The 25,670-nt window shown below is 33.9% G+C and overlaps 1 protein-coding gene across 1 annotated transcript; it reads right to left on the reverse strand.

The window, feature by feature from the left end:
• Positions 1-6,446: 6,446 nt before the first annotated feature.
• Positions 6,447-22,178, reverse strand: LOC127849820 (transient receptor potential cation channel subfamily V member 1-like). The gene is made up of 15 exons (XM_052382573.1): positions 22,077-22,178; positions 21,209-21,294; positions 20,492-20,632; positions 20,013-20,118; positions 19,713-19,851; positions 18,946-19,024; positions 17,306-17,479; positions 15,915-15,988; positions 10,037-10,219; positions 9,686-9,859; positions 9,371-9,526; positions 9,092-9,178; positions 8,730-8,913; positions 8,184-8,389; positions 6,447-7,497 (listed from the first exon to the last, which is right to left on the reverse strand). The coding sequence occupies exons 1-15, from the start codon at positions 22,174-22,176 to the stop codon at positions 7,230-7,232; spliced, it is 2,157 nt and encodes a 718-aa protein (XP_052238533.1). The 5' UTR covers positions 22,177-22,178; the 3' UTR covers positions 6,447-7,229.
• Between the last annotated feature and the right edge of the window lie 3,492 nt (positions 22,179-25,670).

The raw sequence follows: 25,670 nt of genomic DNA on the forward strand, positions 1-25,670 counted from the left end.
CATTAAATGAAAGCAAAGAGTTGTTCTCGAAATGATAAAATACAAAAACTGTTAATACATTAAGCAAATCTTATCGTTTTCCTTATTAAATAGGTCAGTTACTAGCAGGTACCAGAGATCATAAACATGCAATCAATCAGTGTTTTTATTTGATTGGTAGTGACCCAAAGTATACAAATATGGTTCCAGGAAAATCCCCAATACAATATTTTAGATCAGAAATAGGTAAATTGGTATTAAATGTTTTCTACAACATCATATTTACTTGTTACGTTGCAATTGTCCCATCCGTAATGCGAGTTAAGTACGGCCTGTTTGATAATGACTAGAAAAGTTATATATCATTGGTCACCTTGAGTCCAGCAGGCTTCTTCTGAAGGATGTAGAACATTCACATACACATTTGAAACAGAATTGGATGAATTTAAGTCTAATGACGTCATCTATGTATTAACTACCCATATTTTGCTGTTATAACCGCCACGTGTCCTCTTATATGTGGGGCAATTAAGGACAAGCGAAATTCTGTCATGTTCTTATAAGTGTATAAACAGTTTTCATGATCACAATTAAGTGTTGCATGTTTTTAATTATTTGTTTCCAAACGGATGGACTGAGAGAGAAAGCGATTAACAAAAAACTCAAAGACAACATCGGTAGTGTCTTAGCGTAGAATGATAGTTAACGAAGACACCAGGCAGTCTGGCTAGTTAAATAACGGATTAAATTGACACCCAAATAATCACGGTGCCTATACCACGTGACTTTTTAAGATCTGTGTGGGGACTAAAATGTCAACAAAAGCGCGACGAAGGTACGATTTTTATGGATATTTTTTTTTAATATGTCACCATTTTCAATGGGATAAAGTGGAGAGCCCGCTCATTCATGATAGCTTTCTATAGGTATCATGATTTTTTTAAACAAATAAGTATTTTTTCAGTAAAGTGCAACCGCGCGTTTGAACGGTTAGAAAAAGGTAGGATCAGTGTGGGGACATTATTTTATTTTGATACAGAAACATCACCTCTGGTGCAATTAATCAATAAACGTTATGGGCGGAGCTTACACTATATCATTTTGCATTCATTTTCAGGTTTATGTTATATGTTTACGAAACACAATTCAAGAAAAATATTCTTACAGTAATATGATCTGTGTGGTATACGTGTTTAGAAGGATCTGTGTGGTATCCGTGTTTCTACAATTCACGGATAAATTGAAATAATGACGACAACATTTTTTTAAATATTTAATTTCAATAATTTCAATACAACAATTACTACTACTACTATTACTACTTCTACTACTACTATTAGTAATAGTAGTAGTAGTAGAAGTAGTAGTAGTAGTAGTAGTAGTAATTGTAGTACATGTAGAAGTAGTAGTAGTAGTAGTAGTAGTAGTAGTAGTAGTAGTAGTAGTAGTAGTAGTAGTAGTAGAAGAAGAAGTAATAGTAGTAGTAGTAGATCTATGATTATCATTAAAAATGATTCTTTTCAGTAATCACATATTTGACACTAGTGAGCGGAAAGGGATAAGGGAAGAAACAAGATGTGTTTGTGAAACACAATGTCCCCCTATATGATGTTTGACTGTAAACGATAACCTTGACCGTGACCCTTCACCACTCAAAATGTGCAGCTTCATGAGATACACATGCATGTCAAATATAAAATTGCTAGCATAAATATTGCAGAAGTTACATAACATGAGCAATTTTGACCCATATATTTGACCTAGAAGGATGACCTTGACCTTTCACCACTCAAAATGTGCAGCTCCTTGAGATACACATGCATGCCAAATATCAAATTGCTATCTTCAATATTGCAAAAGTTTTCATAAAATAAGCGATTTGGGCCACATATATTTGACCTCTGACCTTCAAGGATGACCTTGACCCTGACCTTTCACCAATCAAAATGTGCAGCTCCATAAGTTACACATGCATGCCAAATATCAAGTTGCTATCTTCAATATTGCAAAAGCATTCATAAAATAAGCGATTTGGGCCACATATATTTGACCTCTGACCTTGAAGGATGACCTTGACCTTGACCTTTCACCACTCAAATGTGCAGCTCCATGAGATACACATGCATGCCAAATATCAAGTTGCTATCTTCAATATTGCAAAAGTATTCATAAAATGAGCGATTTTGGCCAATACTATAGTGGGGGACATAAAAAGGGCACATAATTCTATCAAAATGCACGCCAGAGTTATCTAACTTTGCCTGCCCAGTCCCCTCATGATAGTTAGTAAGTGTACCAAGTTTGAATGCAATAGCATTGATACTTTCAGAGAAAAGTGGACCTAAACGCAAAACTTAACCGGACGCCGACGCCAACGCTGACGCCAAGGTGATGACAATAGTTCATATTTTTTTTTCAAAATCAAGATGCGTTTGTGAAACACAATGTCCCCCTATATGATGTTTGACCTTGAAGGATGACCTTGACCTTGTGAAGGATGACCTTGACCTTGACCTTTCACCACTCAAAATGTGCAGCTCCATGAGATACACATGCATGCCAAATATCAAGTTGCTATCTTCAATATTGCAAAAGAATTAATAAAATAAGCGATTTGGGCCACATATATTTGACCTCTGACCTTGAAGGATGACCTTGACCTTTCACCACTCAAAATGTGCAGCTCCATGAGATGCACATGCATGCCAAATATCAAGTTGCTATCTTCAATATTGCAAAAGTATTTATAAAATAAGAAATTTGGGCCACATATATTTGACCTCTGACCTTGAAGGATGACCTTGACCTTGACCTTTCACCACGCAAAATGTGCAGCTCCATGAGATACACATGCATGCCAAATATCAAGTTGCTATCTTCAATATTGCAAAAGTATTCATAAAATGAGCGATTTTGGCCACATATATTTGACCTCTGACCTTGAAGGATGACCTTGACCTTGACCTTTTACCACTCAAAATGTGCAGCTTCATGAGATACATATGCATGCCAAATATGAAGTTGCTATCTTCAATATAGCAAAAGTTATTGCAAAATGTTAAAGTTGGCGCAAACAGACAGACAGACCAACGGACCAACAGACCAACAGACAGACAGGGCAAAAACAATATGTCCCCCACTACTATAGTGGGGGACATAAAAAGAGGAAACAGTTTCACGAGACAGAAATACTATACAGAAGGGAACACTAGGAGTAAGTTGGGTGCGGGCGAGACGAAACGATAGCCTGACAGAAACTGTTGCCAACAATAAGAATGGGGATAGACGAACACAATTGAAAATTTAATTCGAACACAAATTCTGCAATAGAGATTGTGTCAAATGTTACACAGGTTGACAAAAAGCAAAGGCATGTTCTTTCCTGAGTAATATGTATGTTTTAAAATCAAATGTGAAATAAAAACTGATAAAACTGAATCCACCAGACGTATTCGTTTATCATGGATTTCAAAGTGCCTTGCATCATTGTGAAGAAACTTTAAACGACCAAACAAATAATACATGTTCGACATTATTATCTATTTTGTTGTTATTTAAAGTAGAAAATAACCGGCACGATTTACTAAAAACAAAATAATGGTCACTGTAGAAACTATATATATATAATATATATGTGTGTGTTTGTGTGTGTTATCTTCATTTATGGAATTCATATTGGTGCATTAGTTTATTACATAGTATAGATATTTACAATCATGCGCCATGTGTTTGTATAATGTCATGTTATAAATTATGACATTGTATTCAGTGTAACAAGTGTATGCTTATATTTAGTGTTAATTATTTTGAAGAGAATATAAAAAGTAAATGAATAACTATTATATTAAATGATTATATATGTACGATTCTCTTCTTGTATTGTGGAGGGATGCAGCTGTGAAGAATGTCAACACGTATTTCGAATAAATTAAGGAGTGTTGAATTGTATACTCAACCTCATCGCCTACATTGTTTATTGTCAAATACCACGGCCTAGAATAAGTATAAGCAGGCAGTTAATAATGTAAAGCAATCGTGAAAATCACTACTTTTTAGAAACCCTGGCTGCTTATGATTATCAAACTAGCTTCAGACAGCGGTATTTAAAATTGAAATCAACGAAAAAACATCGCAAAACTTTAATCAAGTTATAGTTAATAAAGAATCACAGATTAGATAATACAAATCACAGATGCGATTCATTAATGAATAACGTAAATCTAACTTATTGCACAATTATTTGACAATTATTTAAAAAGAAACACACAAACGAACATAACAAAACACAAAAACTAATCAAATTCGGATAACTTTTAAAAAATATTGAAAAGGAGAGTTAAAATAAAACCACAAATAAAATAACGTAAAACGATACTCAAGTTACACAGACAAATTGTAAACTATTATGATTATTAATCAGTATTCACGGATTTATGTGAAGTGCTCACGTTTCGAGAGGTTTGTTTTGCGACTGTACGTTTGAAACACTCCTCATATATGTAATACTTGTCAGGCATGTGGGGCTTGTCGTGCTCTTTGAGGCCAATTTCACTCCTAACTGCCAACCCACACTGGTAACAGTTCGACAATCCCTCTTTTTTGCACTTTTCTCTCGAGCCACGGGTAGGTAGGTTCTTGTCCGAAAAGCTCCTGCCGCACTGTACACACATCATGGGGTCCTTCGTTCTTTGAAGCCTTCTAAGATTGAAGGCATCGTAAGAAGAAAAAAAGCTTTTTTAATCACGTGACATTTCAATGCGTTAACTCGCTATTTCAAAAATGTTAGTATCAGAAGACACGCGTTCGTTATTTTTTTTTAATTACCAACGATTTGACGATTATTGAGATATTTCAAAATGTTTGATAACCTGAGAGATGAGATATATAGTATATTTGTACTGTTTCACGAAAATCCGTTCATCTGTTTGTTAGTATAACTGTATAAAATTGTAACTATTTTTAATGTATTTCATCTTACCTGAAATGCTTTCCCACAGCAGTAATAGTTTCCAGAGTTAGCGTATCTCCTAATGTGGCGCAATTATCCAGCTCTGGTCTTCAACATTTTTCCGCATTCGGAGCATTGGGCCATACCTTAAAGCAAATATAATATCTAAAATAATATATAGAATACATTACTTCACGTGACAGTAGTGTTTGGTGCCAAAAAAAAAGGAATTTAATACAATAACATAAAGCGTAAGATTTTAATTTTATGATGGGGATTGTATAGCATGCCTGTATATCATAATTATGTATTAGTTCAACAATCGGTGCAAGCGTAGTGTTTAGCCATTATGTGTTTTACTTGCTATCGCATTTAAAAATCCAGTTTTAAATACATTGTTGACAAGCATTTTTTTAGCAACTGAATAGAACTGAAAAACAGTATACCACACAGATCCTTCTAAAAACGTATACCACACAGATCATATTACTGTAAGAATATTTACCTTCAATTTTGTTTCGTAAATATATAACAGAAACCTGAAAATGAATGCAAAATGATATAGTGTAAGCTCCGCCCATTAAGTTTATTGCTTTATTTCACCAGAAGTGATGTTGATGTGTCAAAATAAAATAATGTCCCCACACTGATCCTACCTTTTTCTTACCGTTTAAACGCGCGGTTGCACTTTACTGAAAAAATACTAATTTGTTTTATAAAATCATGATACCTATAGAACGCTCTCATGAATGAGCGGGCTCTCCACTTTATCCCATTGAAAATGGTGACATATTAAAAAAAATCTTACCTTCGTCGCGCTTTTGTTGACATTTTAGTCCCCACACAGATCTTAAAAAGTCACGTGGTATAGGCACCGTGATAATCCCAAACAATGTGGCTAGTAACTAATTACTTCCAAAAGCTCCCAGACACTGTGGTTAGCAAGCAGTCGTTTCCCATATAAGTCCCAAAGACTTCCAGACAGCTAGGCTTGTTCCTGCTAGCATGGTGACTCTTAAAAGATCCAAAGATAGTTTGTATAGTGTTTGGTCGCATCCAAAAGACTCAAAGAAAGTCTTGCTGCTCTAGTTGTGACCTCGTCAATCTCAAAGACTCTAAGATAGACTGGATCTTCTTTAACAACTACCACACAGTTTGCGTATTTTAAGTGATGGTTGAATATTAATGACTATCAGGCAGTTTGGCTAGTTTCTAGACGTAGTCTCATTATCCCTAATGACTTTCAGAAGATGCCTTGTTTCTGGTGATGACCTAAGTACTCTATCGGGTCGTAAATCCCGCGTTGTGTTTATTTCCAAAATAATTATCTGCAGGATAAAAAAGATTCATACACCGTCATTATCAATCATGATGGTCTTCGTTGTCTACTCGATTAATATTTAAGATTTAAGTTCATGTCTCTTTCATTAAAGAATTAGCAAGAATAGCAAACAGTAACGACACAACAACGGCAACTTATTTTTTCCCAGAACATTTAATATGGTCTGTTTCTGCCTGTTTTAAAATCAAACATTGACATTTTACAATGAAATTGAAATCGACCTTAGACCAAGTTACAATAGAAAACGCATTATTTTCTGATATTTCAATTATATGGAGATACTATAATCATGGATTGGTATAGCTGTCTGTAACTGCAAAAAGTATCAGATTGCCACATGGGTAATTAAGCCCATTTATGACGATTTGCTTAGGGAAACATTTGTAAAAGAGCATTCGATTACCACCCTTGCATACTCAAGCAGAACATAAAATTTATAACTAAAACAAGTGCATGACTGCATTTTTTTGTTCAAATGTCTAGCTTTTTATTGTCAACATCAAGCTTACTTATTCGTTATTATAGCTATCGGTTTAGCTATTAAACTTGTTTATGCAGGATGCAATTAAACACAGCTATACAATATACATAAACAGTCCATAATAGATGTTTAAATTATTCCCTTAAAGTATATAAAATGTGTTTCATTTTTTTGTGCTTAGATTTTATTAGAGTAGGTTAGACTGGCCAGTTTTTAATATTTTGTACTGTTGTGGGATGCACATGCTTTGTGATTGTCATGGGTTATCGGATAAATCCTCCAGACCATGTCAGATTTTTCATATTTCATACAAAATGTTCATCATTATCCAAGATAATGGTGATATCATTTGTTGAAAGGGCGTCGTTTTTCTGCAAATGTTTGCGTCGTTCTGACGTTAAAGCTGTCGAAGAAGCCTCTTCGTGTGAACTATCGTGTTGCTCACATTTTGTTTTGGACGAGATACAATTTTCAGCGCTTTACGAAAGTCCAGATGTTTGTAACTTGGCAAGCGGAATTTGAGTTGTTTGACTCACACAGCTATTTTTTCCAAAGACAATCTCGTTCACTCTGTCATGCGTTATTATTCCCCGGATATCAATGATGTCATCCTTTATGTCTCCGCTGTTAACTGATGGCAGCTTATTGGCGCTGTCATGTCCTTCAGTCTCACTGCGATAGAATGCTGGTCGGCCTACAGATGTTATTTGATTGCCCGATGTATTGGTTAGATATTGTAACTGGTCTCTGCAATCGAACGATAGTACAAGTTCGTACATGTGTAGCTTGCGATTGTTTTTATTTGGATGACATTTAAAACTAGTTATTCATGTTGATCATAATTGTAGAAAAAATGACTGATCTTATAATGATTACATATTAAAAAAGGTTTTAATTATGTAGACGAAACATTTAATGTGATAAAGGAATAAGAAGAATCAGATAATAGGTTAATGACGTAGATGAATCATTTAATGTGAAATTATGGTTGATTAAACATTAAATAAGAATATGGTAGTATATGAAATAGGACTTTATAAACTATGACTTTAAAGAAAATGTTTTAGTTATGTAGACGAAACATTTAATGTGATAAATGAATAAGATGAATCAGATATTAAATTAATAACATAGATGAATATTTTAATGTGAAAGTATGGTCGAGTAAACATTAAATAAAAAACGTTAGTATATGAAATGGGACTTTATAAACTATGACTTGAAAGAAAAGGTTATAATTATGTAAACGAAACATTTAATGTGATAACGGAATAAGAAGATTCATATTATAGGTTAATGGCATAGATGAATAAGAAAATGGTAGCACATGTGTATATGAAATTGGACTTTATAAACTTTTACTTCAATGTGCTTGCAATATTATTAAATATTACTGTAATTACAATGAATTAAATTGTTTACTACGCTCTTACGCAATATTTCGCAGAGTAATTTCTTGTCGAGCAAGTCTCTGCTGAACCGTTAGAAGACTCAATTTATGATTGTTTAAAGAGTCCCAGATGTCTCGAATGTACTTGTTCATCTCATTCAAGGGAGGCGACTCCCACTTGGAAAGAACGTTTTTCAGGTCGGGTATGTCCTCGTATTCAACGTAGTAAGTTTTACGATGGTAAGAGTGCTGCAACAAATGGATTAAAACATTTAAAAATTATATAATCGCTCAAAAACGATGACTTAATCATCCTGTGTTCTTATTAATAACAGAAAACATACCGTTAAATGTATACCAATGTTATATTCTTCCGTATTCCACATAATATTGTCTCGCTTTAATATCGTTTATACATGTACTTGAGCATAGTTTAAATAATTCGTTGATCAAAAGAATGCATATTGCATGCTAAATCACCAATACATCTTTCTGAATAAATTACATGATTACTGATTTTAGCCTCACTGTTTAAAGAGTGTTAACAATCAATTGCCTCATCTGAGATGATAACAAATGACTGCCTTACATTTCCCCATAGGCAGCTGTTGAGCTCTACGCGGGCCACGATCCATGCTCGGTTGACCTCAAGTCCTCGCTGCGCATCCTCTTGCACCTTCTGGTAAGTGTCCGACATCTGGGCAATGAGAATGTTCAGCAGGATGACTATACACGTGAACAGGAAGCAAACCATCAGTATTACGCTGACAGTGCTGAAAGAAAAATAAATCAATCAGTAGTTAAAGTTAACTTGTCTTATTTATTCCTATACGCATATTTGAAGTTCTACCTCTTTTGAATATTCGACATTTCTATTTCGTTTGTATACACGTTTAATAAGAATATTGGTGGGTGGCTTGTTATAATGGTTTACAAAAATATTGCTGTCACCCGTAGCCATCTTCTCCAGAATATTCCAAAACTGGAGAAGCCTCCGTCAATGAACGAATACCCACAAATAGTATGCCCCAAAACGTACTGAAAAGATAAATACATAAAATAGTAAACACATGTAAAAAGATTAAGTGCATAATGTGTATCTTAAGTCACTTATATATAAATGAAATGAAATGTAATACGCAAAAAAATGTAGCTCAACAATAATTTTGAAATACTTTTATTTAAATTTTACTTTTTTTAATTACCAGTGCACAGAAGGGTTGCCCATACCTTGTTTCATTGTGAACATGAAGGTCCATATCACCTCGAAGAGACAGATAGAAGGAGACACTGAACGCAAGCAGAATAACCAAGAAGACAACCCCGAACTGAACGAAATCGTACGCAAGAATTCGCGACAAGATTTGCGCATACGCACCGGTTTGTCTGTAAATTAGAATGACATACACATTAAATGATGGCGTTATACTATTGGTTGAGATTTTGAAGACAATACAAAAGTGGTCTGTTGGGTTTTGCAGTAAGGACCTATTTATATAACTTAATGACAGTGGCAATTTACAAAATCAATATTTTTTATTTTACCTAAATACTGCAGCAAATTTGAAGATTCGCATTGTCCATAAGAGAAATCCGAACGCAAACACGTGCCACTGGGCATCGTTTGCGGTGAATCGCAAGGGAACAACGCAGATGAGCAATATCGAGGACACTAAATCGAACCAGTTGAAGGTGTCATGGAAATATTCAAACCGATGTCTGAAATGGAAAAACAACATTTAAAAAATGTCAACATACAATTTCTTAAAAATCATTCATTTCGTATTTCATATTGTAATATATTAGTTACATCAAACATTCTATATGTATGCAATTCTGATAATCTCCCGGCTGATAAAATCATGTAATACAAATTGTAAAAGTATTTTTATAAACCTAAGAAGCTGGTTGGCCTCTGTTAGCAACGTTATAACAATCATTACGATAGTGATGGCCTCGATTACCGCACGGCCAATTTCACGTGCGCCGTTGTATGAATTGGGTTCCGTAGATTCAACAGCCATCACGGCGGCAATCGTCAAACAAAACAATGAGACGAGATAGAGGAAAGCGTTGAACCTGCAACAACAACAACAATAATGATAATTATTATAGTTATAATAATAATAATAATAATAATAATAATAATAATAATAATAACTAGAAATGGCGAGGCAGAGGCCGACGCGTATCCCCAAGCCGCATAGATGTTATATTAAAAGGCAATTTTGGGTGGACAAGGCCTATGTTGGTGGGACCCCGGGTGGGTAATGTGGACATGAATGGTCGAGATAGACCATGTTGTCATAAGAGATGTTCATTATTAATTTGAAGTCAATAAATGAAGAAGTTATGTTAAAACAAAATTTGGGGCCCCACCCCAACACCCACCGGCCACTATTTCCTCATCCACTGTTAGCACTAGAACCTTTAAACTTAGCTACATGGTAGCTATGAGCATATGTGCGACGGTGTACTATTTGGAATTTTATTACGTTATTATCATGTGCGTCGCATGTTGTTAGTAAAATTAGGTTTTCTTTACCGATTTTACACATTTATTTACCCATTTCTTTTGACCCAGGGGTAAGTTCAAAATTCGGAATAGCTCACCGTAGCACAAATGCTCATAGCTACCCACAGGTGGAAGTAAGGTACCTTGGATAGTATTTTTTTTAGGAGCCCAATATATTCAAATAAATATATTAAATCATGTTTAATGAGAAAAGAATTGACAAAGAGCCATGAAAAAAAAATCCCCACCCTCTGATATTGGAATCATAACAAGGTCATTAACTAGACTTTATTATAGACCTGTCTTCGCGGGCCGCAAAAATATCAAAAATAGCTTTAATCCAAAGCATCCCTTCATCCTCCTATGGGCAATTTGACAACCTTTCCAAAAAAGTTAACTTCAAAAATATCTGTCCAGCCGTTAACTCACAGTCAGTCGAAAAGCGAGCAATATTTCGAGTCCGTTTGTCAACCTTTAACATTACTACCCAATGGGTAATGACGTTACTCAATACAGAATGGCTGTTGGAATTTTTAATTCAAGTGTAAGGATTTGTCGTCATAAGTATACTATCAATTATGATTTTAATTATGTATTGATTACATTTTTGTTGAGTCTTCAAAGATTATCGCAGTTAACAACGTACAAATACCTAAATTCGTTGTTAGCATGTGCGATTATTGTTGTATGCGCTGATATTATTTGTTTTATTTTACTTCTGTCCGGTGATGTCGAACCTAATCCAGGCCCTTATAACGGTACCTTGGATCTACTTCACCTTAACATAAGATCGTTGCGCAACAAACTTGAATTTATCAAAGATAATTTACTTAATTTTGGCATAATGTGTTTTACGGAAACCCATTTAACCGAGGTTATCACCGACGAGCAGATCTTAATTGATGATTTTTATCACGAATTATTTCGAAAGGATTTCACGAGTCATTCAAGCGGACTAATTGTTTATGTAAAACAATCATTATTATCGAGGCGTATTCTCGACCTCGAAAATCCCCGTTTACACACAGTTTGGCTAGAAGTTAAATTACATAATTTCAATACTCTGATTTGTTGCTTTTACCGGCCGCCTAATTCTGATGTTACTTTTTGGAATGATTTTGAAATCATGATTGATAAAGCGCTTGATTTAAACAAGAACGTCATCATGCTTGGGGACATAAACGAAGACCAATTTAAACCCAATGCTCGCCTCTCTCAATCAGTTTCCCTGTATAATATGCACAACGTTATCGCTCAAGCGACAAGGGTCACCGCAAATACTGCTACACTAATTGATCCGATATTGATCTCGGATACCGTTTCATGCTTGAACAGTGAAGTAATAGTTATCCCTCAAACTGTTAGTGACCATCATGCTACTGCCATTCATGTTTCAATTCCTTTAATAAACAGCAAACCGATTCAACGAAACATTTGGTTGTATAAATATGCCGATTTCGATCGACTAAACAATCTTATTACAGGTACAAACTGGGAATTTATCCATGATTCTAATGTTAATGAAGCAACTGTTATGTTTACGAACAAACTTATCGAAATGATGAAACTTTGCATTCCAAACAAACTTGTCACAGTGCGCCCTAATGACAAACCATGGTATGATTCTTCTATTAGAACAATGGCTCGTAAACGAGATAGACAAAAACACATATCCATAGACAATCCTACTTCTGCTAACTGGAACAAATATAAACAATTTCGAAATAAGGTTAATAACATGATAAAACATGCGAAAGAACAGTTTTATTCGAACCTAGAAACATCTCTTGATGAACTAAATACTTCAAATCCAAAAAAATATTGGAAAACACTAAAGCAACTAATAAAAACAAATTCTCATCCGAATTCGATACCACCTTTACAGTCAACGGACTCTGACGGCAATCTTATTGTACATTTGTCAGATACCGACAAGTCAAACTGTTTAAACAGATACTTTGCCTCTATTGCGTCGTTGAATGACTCAACCGGTGTTCTTCCACAATTCTCAGATATCTCTAACGCAAAATTATATAACCTGTCCATATCAGAATCGGAAATTATAGATGTTATTAAATGCTTAATGACCAATAAAGCCGTCGGTGGTGACCTTATAAGTCACATTGTCCTTAAAAAAACGTGCAATTCTATTGCTAAGCCTTTGTGTATCCTCTTTAACAAATCACTTTACGAAAGTACATATCCTGCCCAATGGAAAGAAGCGATTGTAATGCCTCTATTTAAAAAGGGAGAACCGAATAATCCTTCCAACTACCGTCCTATCTCATTGTTAAGTTGCGTAGGCAAGCTGATGGAGAGGATAGTTTATAAACATTTATACAACCACCTTCTTGCTAACAAACTTATATACTCCAACCAGTCGGGCTTCTTAAAAGGTCACTCCACAGTCGCTCAATTAATCGACATTTTTGATCAAATAACGAAAGGTATTGATGAAAAGAAACTCACATGCATGGTTTTCTGTGATATTTCTAAAGCGTTCGACCGCGTCTGGCACACAGGACTACTCTTCAAACTTAAACAAAATGGATTTGATGGTAATTTACTTAATTGGATAAAAAGTTATCTAGGGAGTCGCACTCAAAAAGTCGTGGTTGGAGCATCAATATCTCAAACGTTAGAGCTAAATGCCGGTGTTCCACAGGGATCTGTTCTAGGCCCATTATTTTTTCTTGTTTATGTAAACGACATAGTCAAGCACCTTCAATGTACTGCCCGCCTTTTTGCCGATGACACTTCCCTCTCATGTACTACCTCAAATATATATAACATTGAAATTGTTCTGAACCGTGACCTACAAGTTATAAGTAACTGGGCAAAACAATGGCTTGTAGATTTTAATCCACATAAAACCGTGGCTATGTTGTTTTCATCACACCATGCTGTTCCCCAACCACATGTTTTATTTAATAATGTACCGGTCAATTTTGTAGAAAACCACAAACACCTCGGTCTTACACTCAGTTCAAACGGCAAATGGCACGAGCATATCACTAATATAGTAAAATCGTCATCGAAAATACTTGGAATTATGCGAAAAATTAAATACACGGTCTCAAGAAAAACATTAAATCAAATTTATATTTCCCACCTACGACCACTACTTGAGTATGCATGTGTCGTTTGGGACGGATGTGCTCTTTACGAAAAAGAAATGTTAAATAAAATACAAAATGAAGCGGCAAGAATAGTCACAGGTCTCACAAAATCTGTTTCTTTGTCTAACTTGTATTCAGAAATCAACTGGCATAGTTTAGCCGAGCGTAGGAAGTATCTAAAACTTATACATATGTACAAAATTCACAATGGTTTATGTCCAGACTACTTACAAAATTTACTACCAGCAACTGTCTATCAACAATCTGCTAGGAACCTGAGGAACGCAAATGATTATGTAATCGTTACTAGAAGGACGGAACTTTACTCACGCTCATTTATCCCGTCGGCTATCGATCTATGGAACAACTTACCTCGCGACATAAGACTGTTAGATTCTCTATCAAGATTCAAAATTAAATTGAAACAATTATTTCTCCCAAATGTCGAAACTCCTTTATATTTTCATACTGGTGATAGAAAATCGTCCATTTTACATGCTCGACTAAGGAATAACTGTAGCGATTTGAAATTGCACTTGTTCATCAATCACTTAGAACCTTCACCTTTATGCGTATGTGGAGAAGTTGAATCAGTGTATCATTTCTTTTTTATTTGTCCACGCTTTTCTGAACAACGTACTACTCTTTTTGAAACCCTACACGCAATTGAACAAATAAATTGCAATACAATGCTTTTTGGTAATGACATGTTAGATAATGACACCAACTGCTTCATATTTAAAAATGTTCAGATATTTATTAAGACGACAAAGCGTTTTTCATAATGTTGTTGTAGCGCATAGTTATGTTTATTCTTCTGGACAGGACTTCACAATCTCAAGGTTGTACTGTATGTTTTATTTCCAATGCTTTACAAACCATGATTTTCTTTTGTATTTTACTTGCGCACTTGTATTTTGCTCTCTTAATACAAATGTAATCTTGACCATGTAACTTACAGCTTTACAAAATCACGCTATCGTCACGAATATATGCAATGTAAATAACACAACAGGGAAAGACCACCAATAATGTTGTTAGAACTTTAGGTCCTACCCTTTTTTTCAAAACAGTTGTATTTCTATATATGTTCTGTAGTTGTGTAACTATTTTGGAAATAAAATATGTTTAAATCAAATCAACCCGAATAAATCTTTTACAGACTTTCAAACAATATTTTTGACTTTTCTCCCCTTATTCGATAGCTCGCGTCCTATTCATTTAAAACAACGAGGCGTGTCACATAATGCATGCATATGCAACCACTTACACCTAAAAACTAATTCCAAAATGTTATTTATTTTCTTTGTAACAACTGTTTAAACTCTAAATTTGATTTACTTGAAAACGAAAGTAGCCATCGCTCTTGAACCCGGCTTGCCGGTGAATTACACTGACAGAGCCAGGCACATAAATATCCAATCAACAACAACAACTATGTTTTAATAAAAGTAAATAAATGAAAAATACTTATCATTCTGATTGTTTTGGAATTAGTTTTTAGGGGTAAGTGGTTGCATATGCATGCATTATGTGACACGCCTCGTTGTTTTAAATGAATAGGACGCAAGCTATCGAATAAGGGGAGAAAAGTCAAAAATATTGTTTGAAAGTCTGTAGAAGATTTATTCGGGTTGACAAACGGACTCGAAATATTGCTCGCTTTTCGACTGACTGTGAGTTAACGGCTGGACAGATATTTTTGAAGTTAACTTTTTTGGAAAGGTTGTCCAATTACCCACAGGAGGATCAAGGGATGCTTTGGATTAAAGCTATTTTTGACATTTTTGCGACCCGCGAAGACAGGTCTATAATAAAGTCTAGTTAATGACCTTGTTATGATTCCAATATCAGAGGGTGGGGATTTTTTTTTCATGGCTCTTTGTCAATTCTTTTCTCATTAAACATGATTTAATATATTTATTTGAATATATTGGGCTCCTAAAAAAATACTATCCAAGGTACGTTACTTCAACCTGTGTAGCTAACATGTGTGTAAGTTTGTTTCAAGGTTCTAGTGCTACTTAATCGCGTTCGTTTGTCTTTGTTTGTAAAAACTGTTATGCATGTGTTACTTCATTATTATCGCGAATTCGTTAAATAATTGTCATTTTAATTATTTAAACAGGGTTTTACTCACTCAAAACGACGCCTTGCATATTTCTTCCATTTGCGTTGCGTCAGTAAACGAACTGCATCGTGGTAGGCAATACTCTGTGATAAAAAGACAATACACTGTCAAAATGATTGTCTCAGATTTCTTATAGACAAAAGCCATACGCTTACGAGGATTGTCATACATATCATAGACAATAACTACATAATAAGATATATTTTTCTTTTATACCTAATGATAAACTATGACATTTCTGCAGTGAAATAATAGCAAAATAAAAATAAACAAATTTTTATTTTCACCGGTGAAAGTAGCAAATTTTTTTAACTACTTTTTCTATTTTTAGATTATCATATCAAGATTTGTAAGATCACGAATGAATTAAAATCAGTGTTCCACCGAATCTAACATATTTTCTTTTTATTTAATGCTTTTTTTCACTGTTTATTTACATTGTAAAAGAGTTTAACTGGATAATTTCCATGGAATAGTGACGTCATATCGTCGAAAAAATGACGTAATTTGTGTATTGAAATGTATTTAGGCACGCCACGGGAGAAAGCGTAACTTTTCAGCGAAACAGAAACAGCTGTTAATTAATTATTTTCTTGAAAAAAAGGGCATAAAAGAAACAGAAAATGTGTTCACATCATTGTAAGATCGTTTGTTATTTCACTCTTGATCATGGAAAAATAATATTTTCACTCGTGGCTGCGCAACTCGTTTAAATATATTTTATATGATCACTCGTGGAATAACAAACGATCTTACACTGCCATGAACAAATATCCTCTATATATGAATACAATGAAGTTGAGACTGAATTTATCAACAATATCTAAATTTTATGCAAAATTGTAACAAATTATTGCCAATATATCCAGTTCAAAGAAAAATTGAATGCGATCACCACACATCAACTGGCGGCAGGCCGACGGCATTCTATTCTCCGACGTCGTTTCACACTCCAAACTCATTTCACACTCCAACGTCATTTTACACTCCAAACTCATTTCACACTCCAACGTCAGTTCACACTCCAAAATCATTTCATGCTCCAAAATCATTTCACACTACAAACTCATTTCACACTGAAAATTCATGTCACACTCCAAATCATTTCACACTCCTAAATCATACTACACTAAAAATTATTTCTCATTCACAAATCTTTTCATACTGCTAAATCATTTCGCATTCCAAACGTCCGAAGCATTACACATATTGGAAATAGTTAGCACGTTGATTAATATATTTCTGGATATGCGACATTATTCGTACTGTACTTTGAATTGAGTTAAATCGTACGTCCTTGTTAAGTTAAATTTCTGCATGATAAATTGACTTCTTGGATTACTTTTATGATTGTATTAAAAAATGTGGTGACTAAAGCTGTTTCATAGTGTCCTACTAGCCTTGTTTTCTTGATTGGCAATAATTTGAAGGCAGGACTTTGATTCTGGATTAAAATGACTATGATCGGGAGTTCGACCATCATCGTCACATTCCAGGATGCTGTAGTAGACCCGGATGCTTTCGCTGGAAGGATCCGATTCAATCATACAGTCAAGAACTGACTGAATGGTTCTCTATAAAAATAAACGTCTCATTGATCTTTTGAGGTCAACAATTATTATAAAAATACATGACACATATCATTATGATGTTAAAAGAAACCAGTAGTTATCGTTGTTTCGGAATTTCTCTAATCTGATAGAGAAAATGTACTGATATGAATATCTTGCGCATGCATGCTTGGTCAAGTACGGACACTGAGAGATAAAATTATTTACATTGGCAAACAATGATTTATCATGCTTCTGTCTGAAGTTGCAGAACAATGATCTTAACCCTTTGCATGCTGGGAAATTTGTCGTCTGCTAAAATGTCGTCTGCTGAATTTCTAAAATTAGCATTTTCTTCGATTTGTTTCAAAGAATACTATCAGAATAGCAAACAGTTTGGATCCAGATGAGACGCCACGTTTTGTGGCGTCTCATCTGGATCCAAACTGTTTGCAAAGGCCTTCAAAATCCGGTTCCAGCACTCAAAGGGTTAATATTAAACTATTTGGAGCAGAACAGAGCAGACTGTTTATTTAGACTTATACATAAGTACATCGTCTTAAATGAATATAATTATAAATATCGGTCATGTCACATGTACGTTTTTCATAGTAAGTAAAATAAAACTTTATTAAATGAAGTAACAACAGAAAATAAGAACGGAGAACAACAGCGATTTTAAAAAGAAGATGGCTGTAACGACAAACGATTTCTGTTTAAAATAATATTTAGTTTAAGTCGTCTATATTTAGCCAGACAGTGACGTATCTTGTAAAAAAAAGTTCCAGATCTTTAAGAAACAGTGAAAAAAGAATCGGGGACAGTTCTTTCCCTTGTCTTACGCCGACAGCATCAATAAAGTATTTAGAAAATGATGTACACAACTTAGCACATGATTTAACTATTTCATTAATTGTCATATTCTTAATTATTTTCAATATGAATACATGAATGGTTTGCTCTTGTTGATGCACGTTTTTCATCATTTCATCCTGCCGTAGACAACCATAATAATGTTGTTCTGGTTTGCATACAACCATTTATAGGTAAAATCGTAAATAAATTGTAATGCATACTCTTTTAGTGCTATTTGAATTTATTGAAAGTGCGATATTATGATATTAATTTTTATTTACAATTAAATATTTGTACATAACTTTGGACTAAGTGTGAGGTTTGAAGCGACATGAAACCTGTTATTCATTTTGGTCGTTTGTTTCTTGCTTGTTTGTGCTGTGTCTAGTTCCTTTTTTGACAAATGGTCATTTTCTACAAATAAAGGACCTTTTGATTCTTCCTTCAGCTTACATTTCATAGATCATAAATGTCATGGATTTTAAATCCTAAAATGATCATTCTGTTTTAACGTTTTAAGGATAGTTGCATAGCCAATAAAGTGTTGGGAGATTTCAGAAAAATATAATGCAACGTTAACGTCGGCTTAAAACAAATTTTTCATGAATCTGAATTTCAAATCTTGTTTGTCATACCATCATTCCCGAGCGAAGTAGTTTGTGAAATGAAAACTCCGCCGGTTTCGTTGAACTCTCCAAAAAAAGACTTCGGACACTGAAATGTCAACATGGTATTATATAGGAAAATAAGAAACTCCTTGATAAGAAAATACATTTTTAATATCGTTTGAATTCGAAATAAATAAATTATAATGTGTCCTTATGTACATTTGTGTATGTGTGGGTGTGTGGTTGCATTATTGTACTAATTGTTATTGTTTGATATCATCAATCTCCATGCAGAGTTGTCGTTTCATGTTCTCACATACAATCTCTGACATCACAAGACAATCCTGCAGGATCTGGAAGGATTTTTTTATAAGGTATTATATTATGAAAAGTAGTGTCATTTTCATTTAGTTTTTGAAGATAGTGTATACATTTAGGTACATAGTAACAAATAAATTACCTTAATAAAAATGATAAAAATAATAACAACGGAAACATTAGTGTCCTAGTCTATGTGGATTGACTACTATCACGTGGCTTGTTTTAACGGTATGGATTTGATCCAGCAATGCTGGTTCAAGTCCAATCTCTTCGCCGAAATTTGTTTTAATTGATGTTTTTTCTGCTATTTACACAATTCGAGTTTTTTTTTCAGTTCGTACATTCTCTCAAAGAGTTAAGTATCTAGTCATTTTAGATAGTAAATACTCATACCAGCGTATTTTTAAATTGCCCCTCATAATATTTTGCAAGACCTACATTTTACAACTTAATGTCATATTATGCAAACTTACAAACTGTTTGGCATGTGCGATAAAAGCAAAGCGCACATATCGTCATTTTGATTGTTCATTGCTGTTTCTAGAGGAAGTTTGCCTTCTTTGTCGCGAGCGTGTGGCGGAGCATCGTTTTCTAGCAATTTGACAGCTATGCCTGTAAGAGGTTTATTATTGGATGGTATCTAAGCATGTAAACTCTTACAACGATTTCTTTTATTTAAAAGCGGCAATAGGTTTGCATCATTACGTAACATACGTTTTATTTGTTTGTTCTGTAACATCAATACACAAATAATTTAAATCACAACCCTTTACCTTTCATGTTTCTCTCAACCGCATAATGTAGTGGTGATTTGAGGCCATTGTATGTTGGAGAAGTATTGGCTCCACGATTAATCAAACTGTTTACAACTACCTGTAACTGAGGACAGAAAACAAGACAAATTGATTGAAAGTGGTCTATATTTGCTGGCGTTAATTAACACTGATTGCGATAAAAAAAGAAAAGAAAATGCCATGGTTATGTTTCTTATATTTCCTGTATAAACTTGTAAGCAGAAAAACAACACAAAGACAGCCTGCGTGTTGTTATATCACACGAGCAAAAAGGAAGTGCGTCAGCAAGACTTTTTTTAAAACCGTGTTTCTCTTCGATAAGCGTGTGAGCCTATTCGGCTTGACGTGTAAACAAAAAGCAATCCGTGCAAATTCTGAATGTGTCAGAAATTGAGATCTAAATTAATCGGGTATGTGTTTACTGTTAGTTTGGTGAGAATGTATTAGAACAGATGTACCTTGGATTCAAGTTTAACATTCGTAATGGCGAACAATAGGGCTTTATCGACGCTGCCTGTTTGTTTCACGATTAGGTCAGCGTACACCTCGGTTTCGGCTTCTTGACGTCCTATCAATAGCGTACTTGATTTGCTTGCAACCTGAAAACAGTGCGCGTAATCGAATATTTATACAGTCAATCTTGTATTAAGAGACCACTCAATGGAGTCACCAAAAGTTGAGTCTTAATAAAATGGTCTTTAAATAAAAAGGCAATTCTGGAAGAATGCGTACCCTCGATTTTAAATCCATATGAAGGTTAATCAACTGTGTCCACGATAATTTCAACTTTTGTAATGAAATGACTATAAATTTAAAAAACAATATATAAAACAATATTTTACTTTTTTTCTCATTATAAAGTGTTATTTATTATAAATAAATGGTTTGCACTGAGTTATTAATATACTATTAGTTCTTGTTTGAACAAATGTATGTATCAAAGATAAATCATTCACTGACAATAACATATAACTATCAAATCACAATCGGTTAAACTATGGTATTCAAAGAGTGTCGGTTTAAATCCAATTAACCATATACACTGTACTTTAATAACACATTAAGCCAATCACTCGTGAAAGTCAATGAAACTTATGCTGATCCAATCAAACATGAATCTTCAATTAATCATCAAAGAGTTCAGACATTATTTGTTTGATCTGTGATTTGGTTACCTCCTTTTGAAACTCGTCCGATGCAGCTTCTTCCCCTAGTCCCGAGGCAGATGACCCAGAGTGCGTCATTGTCTGTTTTGTAAAGTCTAAAACATAACAAAACAATGAAAAAAATGAATCCAAATCTCTTTGAGAAATTATGTAAATTCGGGTACAAACGTTATGCATGTAATGCGTACATACCGATACATCTTTTATAACATGCTATACAATATAAGTTGAATATCATACATTTGAAATACTAAATCATGATGAATATTTGCTTCTTAAAATGTGTTATATATCTTCAATTTCATTCGCGTATAAATGTCCAATGACGTTGTTTTTGTTTTTATTACTCAAACAAAATGAAATAATTTCAAGTCAGTAAACCTCATTTTTGATTGTTAACATTTTTGGGAAAAACCAAGATCATTTAATTGTATAAACATATCCGTCATTATATAGCTTCAATAGCTCTCTTACAAACTAAACAAATCTAAAAAATATTTAAATAGTGCATGAAAGTACGATTCACAAGTCAGTATAATCGTTCAGAAAACGTACCAAACGTACCACAACCTCATCGCAGATTTGACGAGTTATCAGGATAGCCGGTACCAAATCATGCACTGCAGTCTTTGCACACCACGCGATGATGGTCGATATATTTTCAAATATCATTGTCAATACAATTACTTTTTAAAAGTCATTTTCTATTTTTTGTTTGAAATATTTAAATACAAGCCACGTACAAAATTAACATGTAATAGAAAGTTCACGTTGAATTTCTTGTAATTAAAATACATAATAAACGACATTCAACTTTTGAACGCAGTTTCTGCTGTTAATCTGAGTGAGGTGACCTCTGCAAAGAGTTTGAACCTACCCATTTCTCTACGAGAAATATTCCCCTCGTCGTCTTCCTTAACCTTCTTCCGTCGCCATAATCGACCTTGACTTACTCGACTTCTTGGTTTGAGTGACATTGATTATTATTTTAATCTGAAAAATAATATATGAACATTTTAGAATAATCTTTAACTTAGAAGGCGTACATAAGCATATTCGGCTTTAAAGACAAAGTTGCAAGCATGTAATAATTTAAATGAAATCTTTCTTTAAAGGTTAATACATTCAAAGCCGTAAAAACTTATCCAATTTGTTTGATGAACAGTATATTAAAATGTAATTATCATGTATCGTTAAATCATTCTTAAAGTTTTAAAAGTTATATTCAAATATATGTGTAATCTTAAAACAAATATTAAAACTAATGGAACATAAAGATAAGCTGTGTATTATAAATACAACTTCATTAACCATTATTATTTAGAGGATAATACACGGCTGAGCCGGGCCGGGCAGTTATAATCGGCCCCAGGTCGCAAACGGCCCTCGGGCTTCGTGTATTAACGTCTATAATATATATCTAACTTTTATACTAAATTATAGATGGACACAGGTTTTGAGTCATAAAATCATACTATTTTGGTCGCTGACTAAAATTTATGAGCAACCAGCTTTCCGTACTTATATTTTCATTGAATTGATTACGCCATTTATGACGTATCTCATGTGACGTAATTTAAATGACGAAACTATGGCTAGACGTTTTGGATTTAAAGACAACAACAAATCGGACTTGGAGTGTTTTTATTTAACAGTTAAATATTTTTTAAGCATCGAACGATTAGTGTGTGAAGTTAAGATGGATTATTATAATATTATGAATGTGAATACAGTGTAACAGGGTTGGAATATAAAACTGGAATGAAACTGGTGAGCCTGCATTTTCGATTTCGTTAAAATGTTAAATAACGCGAAGTTTGTTGAACAATTGATGGATTAAATTTAAGAAAAGTGTCAGTGAATTGTCCTTTAACTGTTCGAAGGAAATCGATGTTGAATTAAAAGGGTAATTTCTTTGATGAATAAGTCGTTCCTTTGTCAGACGATCAAAGAATGTCTATCCAAAAAGAATGCCTGCTTACATTCAGCGCTTTAAAATGGAAAAAATGGATGGCGATGAAGAAATGTGTCCAGAATTTTAACTCGTCATGGAAGCAAATTAAACTTTACGAAAATAAACATGGTTATTACACAACTTCTGCGAGTAGAACAATATAACTAGTAGATGTTTTACTTTTTTATGGCTAAGACTGAATGTGGACGCCATTTTTTCCAGTTGAACGTCACGCGCACACATTCTGAGGGCCGAATATAAATTATCATCCCTAGGGCCGAATATTTATAATGACCCCGCAATGGTGATAATGGCATGAACAACTGTACAAATTTGTTACTATATACATGTTTAGTAAGGTATGTATTTTTTAAAAGTTATCTATCTATAACGTTATCTTTGTAACACTCAATCATACCATCAAACATTAAGAAACTTCTTTTCATGTAACTAATTACTTAAAACAACTAAAACATATTTATTCCACTTTTACACTTAATTCGGTTGATTAAAGCCCCGTTGATTAAATATCATCTATAATCAACGGCAGGAAATGGCGTCAATATTTCGACGAAATGACTTCATAAATACAGCGAAATTATCCAGTCAAACTAATTTTGTTTGAACAAAAATGTTTACAAAATAAAAAGTGGGATAAATAGAATAATAGATTAGTGTTGATTATAGATCAGGTTTATCATGCTCGGCACGAAAACGAAAAAGCACTTGCCAAGGCTCGTGCTTTTTGTTTTCTAAGCATCGCATGATAAACCTGATCTATAATCAACACTAACCTATTATTCTCTATGTATGTAATACACTGTGTTGAAAAAAGTAAATATGATGAATAGTATTTTATCGATTGATATATAATTCCAATTGCTACGAAGAAAGATTGACATACGACAAAATGTGTTCCAGTATGCAGAGTTACGCGCTGCTGTTAGTCATTAGTTTGCTAATATACCGTTTAGATAACCGTTACTGTCGTAAAGCTTAGTGTCAGGCGCGGCTTATTGAGCGTTCTACATGATAACCTTGTGCCGTGTGCCAGGTAATAATTAGCTATATTGCTTTTTTTACATACATTTTTGGCGTCCTGACAAAACATCGGACCTGATATTTATTAACCAGTTGCAAGTATGTGTACGGGTACTATACATTTAAGTGAGAGTGCTATTTATTGATTGTTATGAAATTCTATGCAAAACTTGCATAAGATTGATATCAGGTTTATGCAAAATAAAAAGTTGTGTAGGTATGTGACAGCTTATGATTAATTAATAGACAACAGTGTTTTAATACAATAAAGAATGTGAGGCGCTGGTATTTTATAAACATTTTAATAATTGATTATTTATTGTTGCATATTTGCACATGTTTTTGCAAATTTCATCGCATCGCTATAACTAGAAAGAAGTTAACATCTGAACGATTTAATTGTCTATAAGGTGAAGCCTTTATAAACAAGACATTGGTACTACAGAGTATATATGGGTAACCCTTTAAAACGTGATTATGTATTAAATTCGTTTGAAAGTTCGTTTTAACATACAAAAATACATTTGAAAATGCTACTAAATGTCTCGTTCCTATCGAAAATAACATATAAGAAATAGAAAAACCTCACTGAGGGCCTTCGGCTTCGGTCCATATACTATTTGGGGCTGCCTGGCTGGTCACTATTCTGCCATTGGGCCTGAAGTGAGGTTTTCTAATTCTTATATTATACCGAACATTTTTGTGCAGATGAATGTCAATAGAAATACAAATAAATAACACCATATAAATTCCATCAATATTTTTCAGTTACTAATTATTATATGTACCGTATTATTGTTGTGCGCGAGTTGTCTCCCTTCATAAGTGTGACACGAAAAAAAATTCGCTTCTTTATACAAAATTCATTTTTTTTTTTTGTAAAGCATTTCATATATTGAGATACATTTTATATAGAGATAACTACTTGTATCACAGACAACATGCTGCAAAACATTGATCCCAAATATAGCATTTAATTTTTGTATTTTTTAAGATGTGATTATCATTAATAATAAAAAGCACACACTTGTAACCTGCCAAATTACTCGTGCGTTTACCGTAAGTATATGAAGCGAAAACCTCTGCGTACGAAAACTTACAGAAACGTTACAAATAACTAACATTCTAGCGGGCACTATTACATGCGCGCGCATCTTTACAGGGAACTATTCAAAATAGCGCCCGCTGACTATGCGCGCGCATCTTTACAGGGCACTATTCAAAATAATGGACCTGTGTAGTTTATATACGCAAAGAAGAAACAAATTTATGTGAGGTATAATATAAACATATATATATATGTATACCAATACTGATGATCTTGAGATAATTCATTTTGAGAAATATTCATAGTATCCGCATTTAACTTGTATAAACAAAAAAATCTTGAATACTTGAAATCGAGATGTTAACTACACCATGATTATTGAGCAAACATATTTAAGTCTTGAAAAAAATGTTTGTAATACCTGTTAA

The sequence above is a fragment of the Dreissena polymorpha genome, chromosome 11 (genome assembly GCF_020536995.1).
Source record: "Dreissena polymorpha isolate Duluth1 chromosome 11, UMN_Dpol_1.0, whole genome shotgun sequence".
NCBI classification, from domain to species: Eukaryota; Metazoa; Mollusca; class Bivalvia; order Myida; family Dreissenidae; genus Dreissena; species Dreissena polymorpha.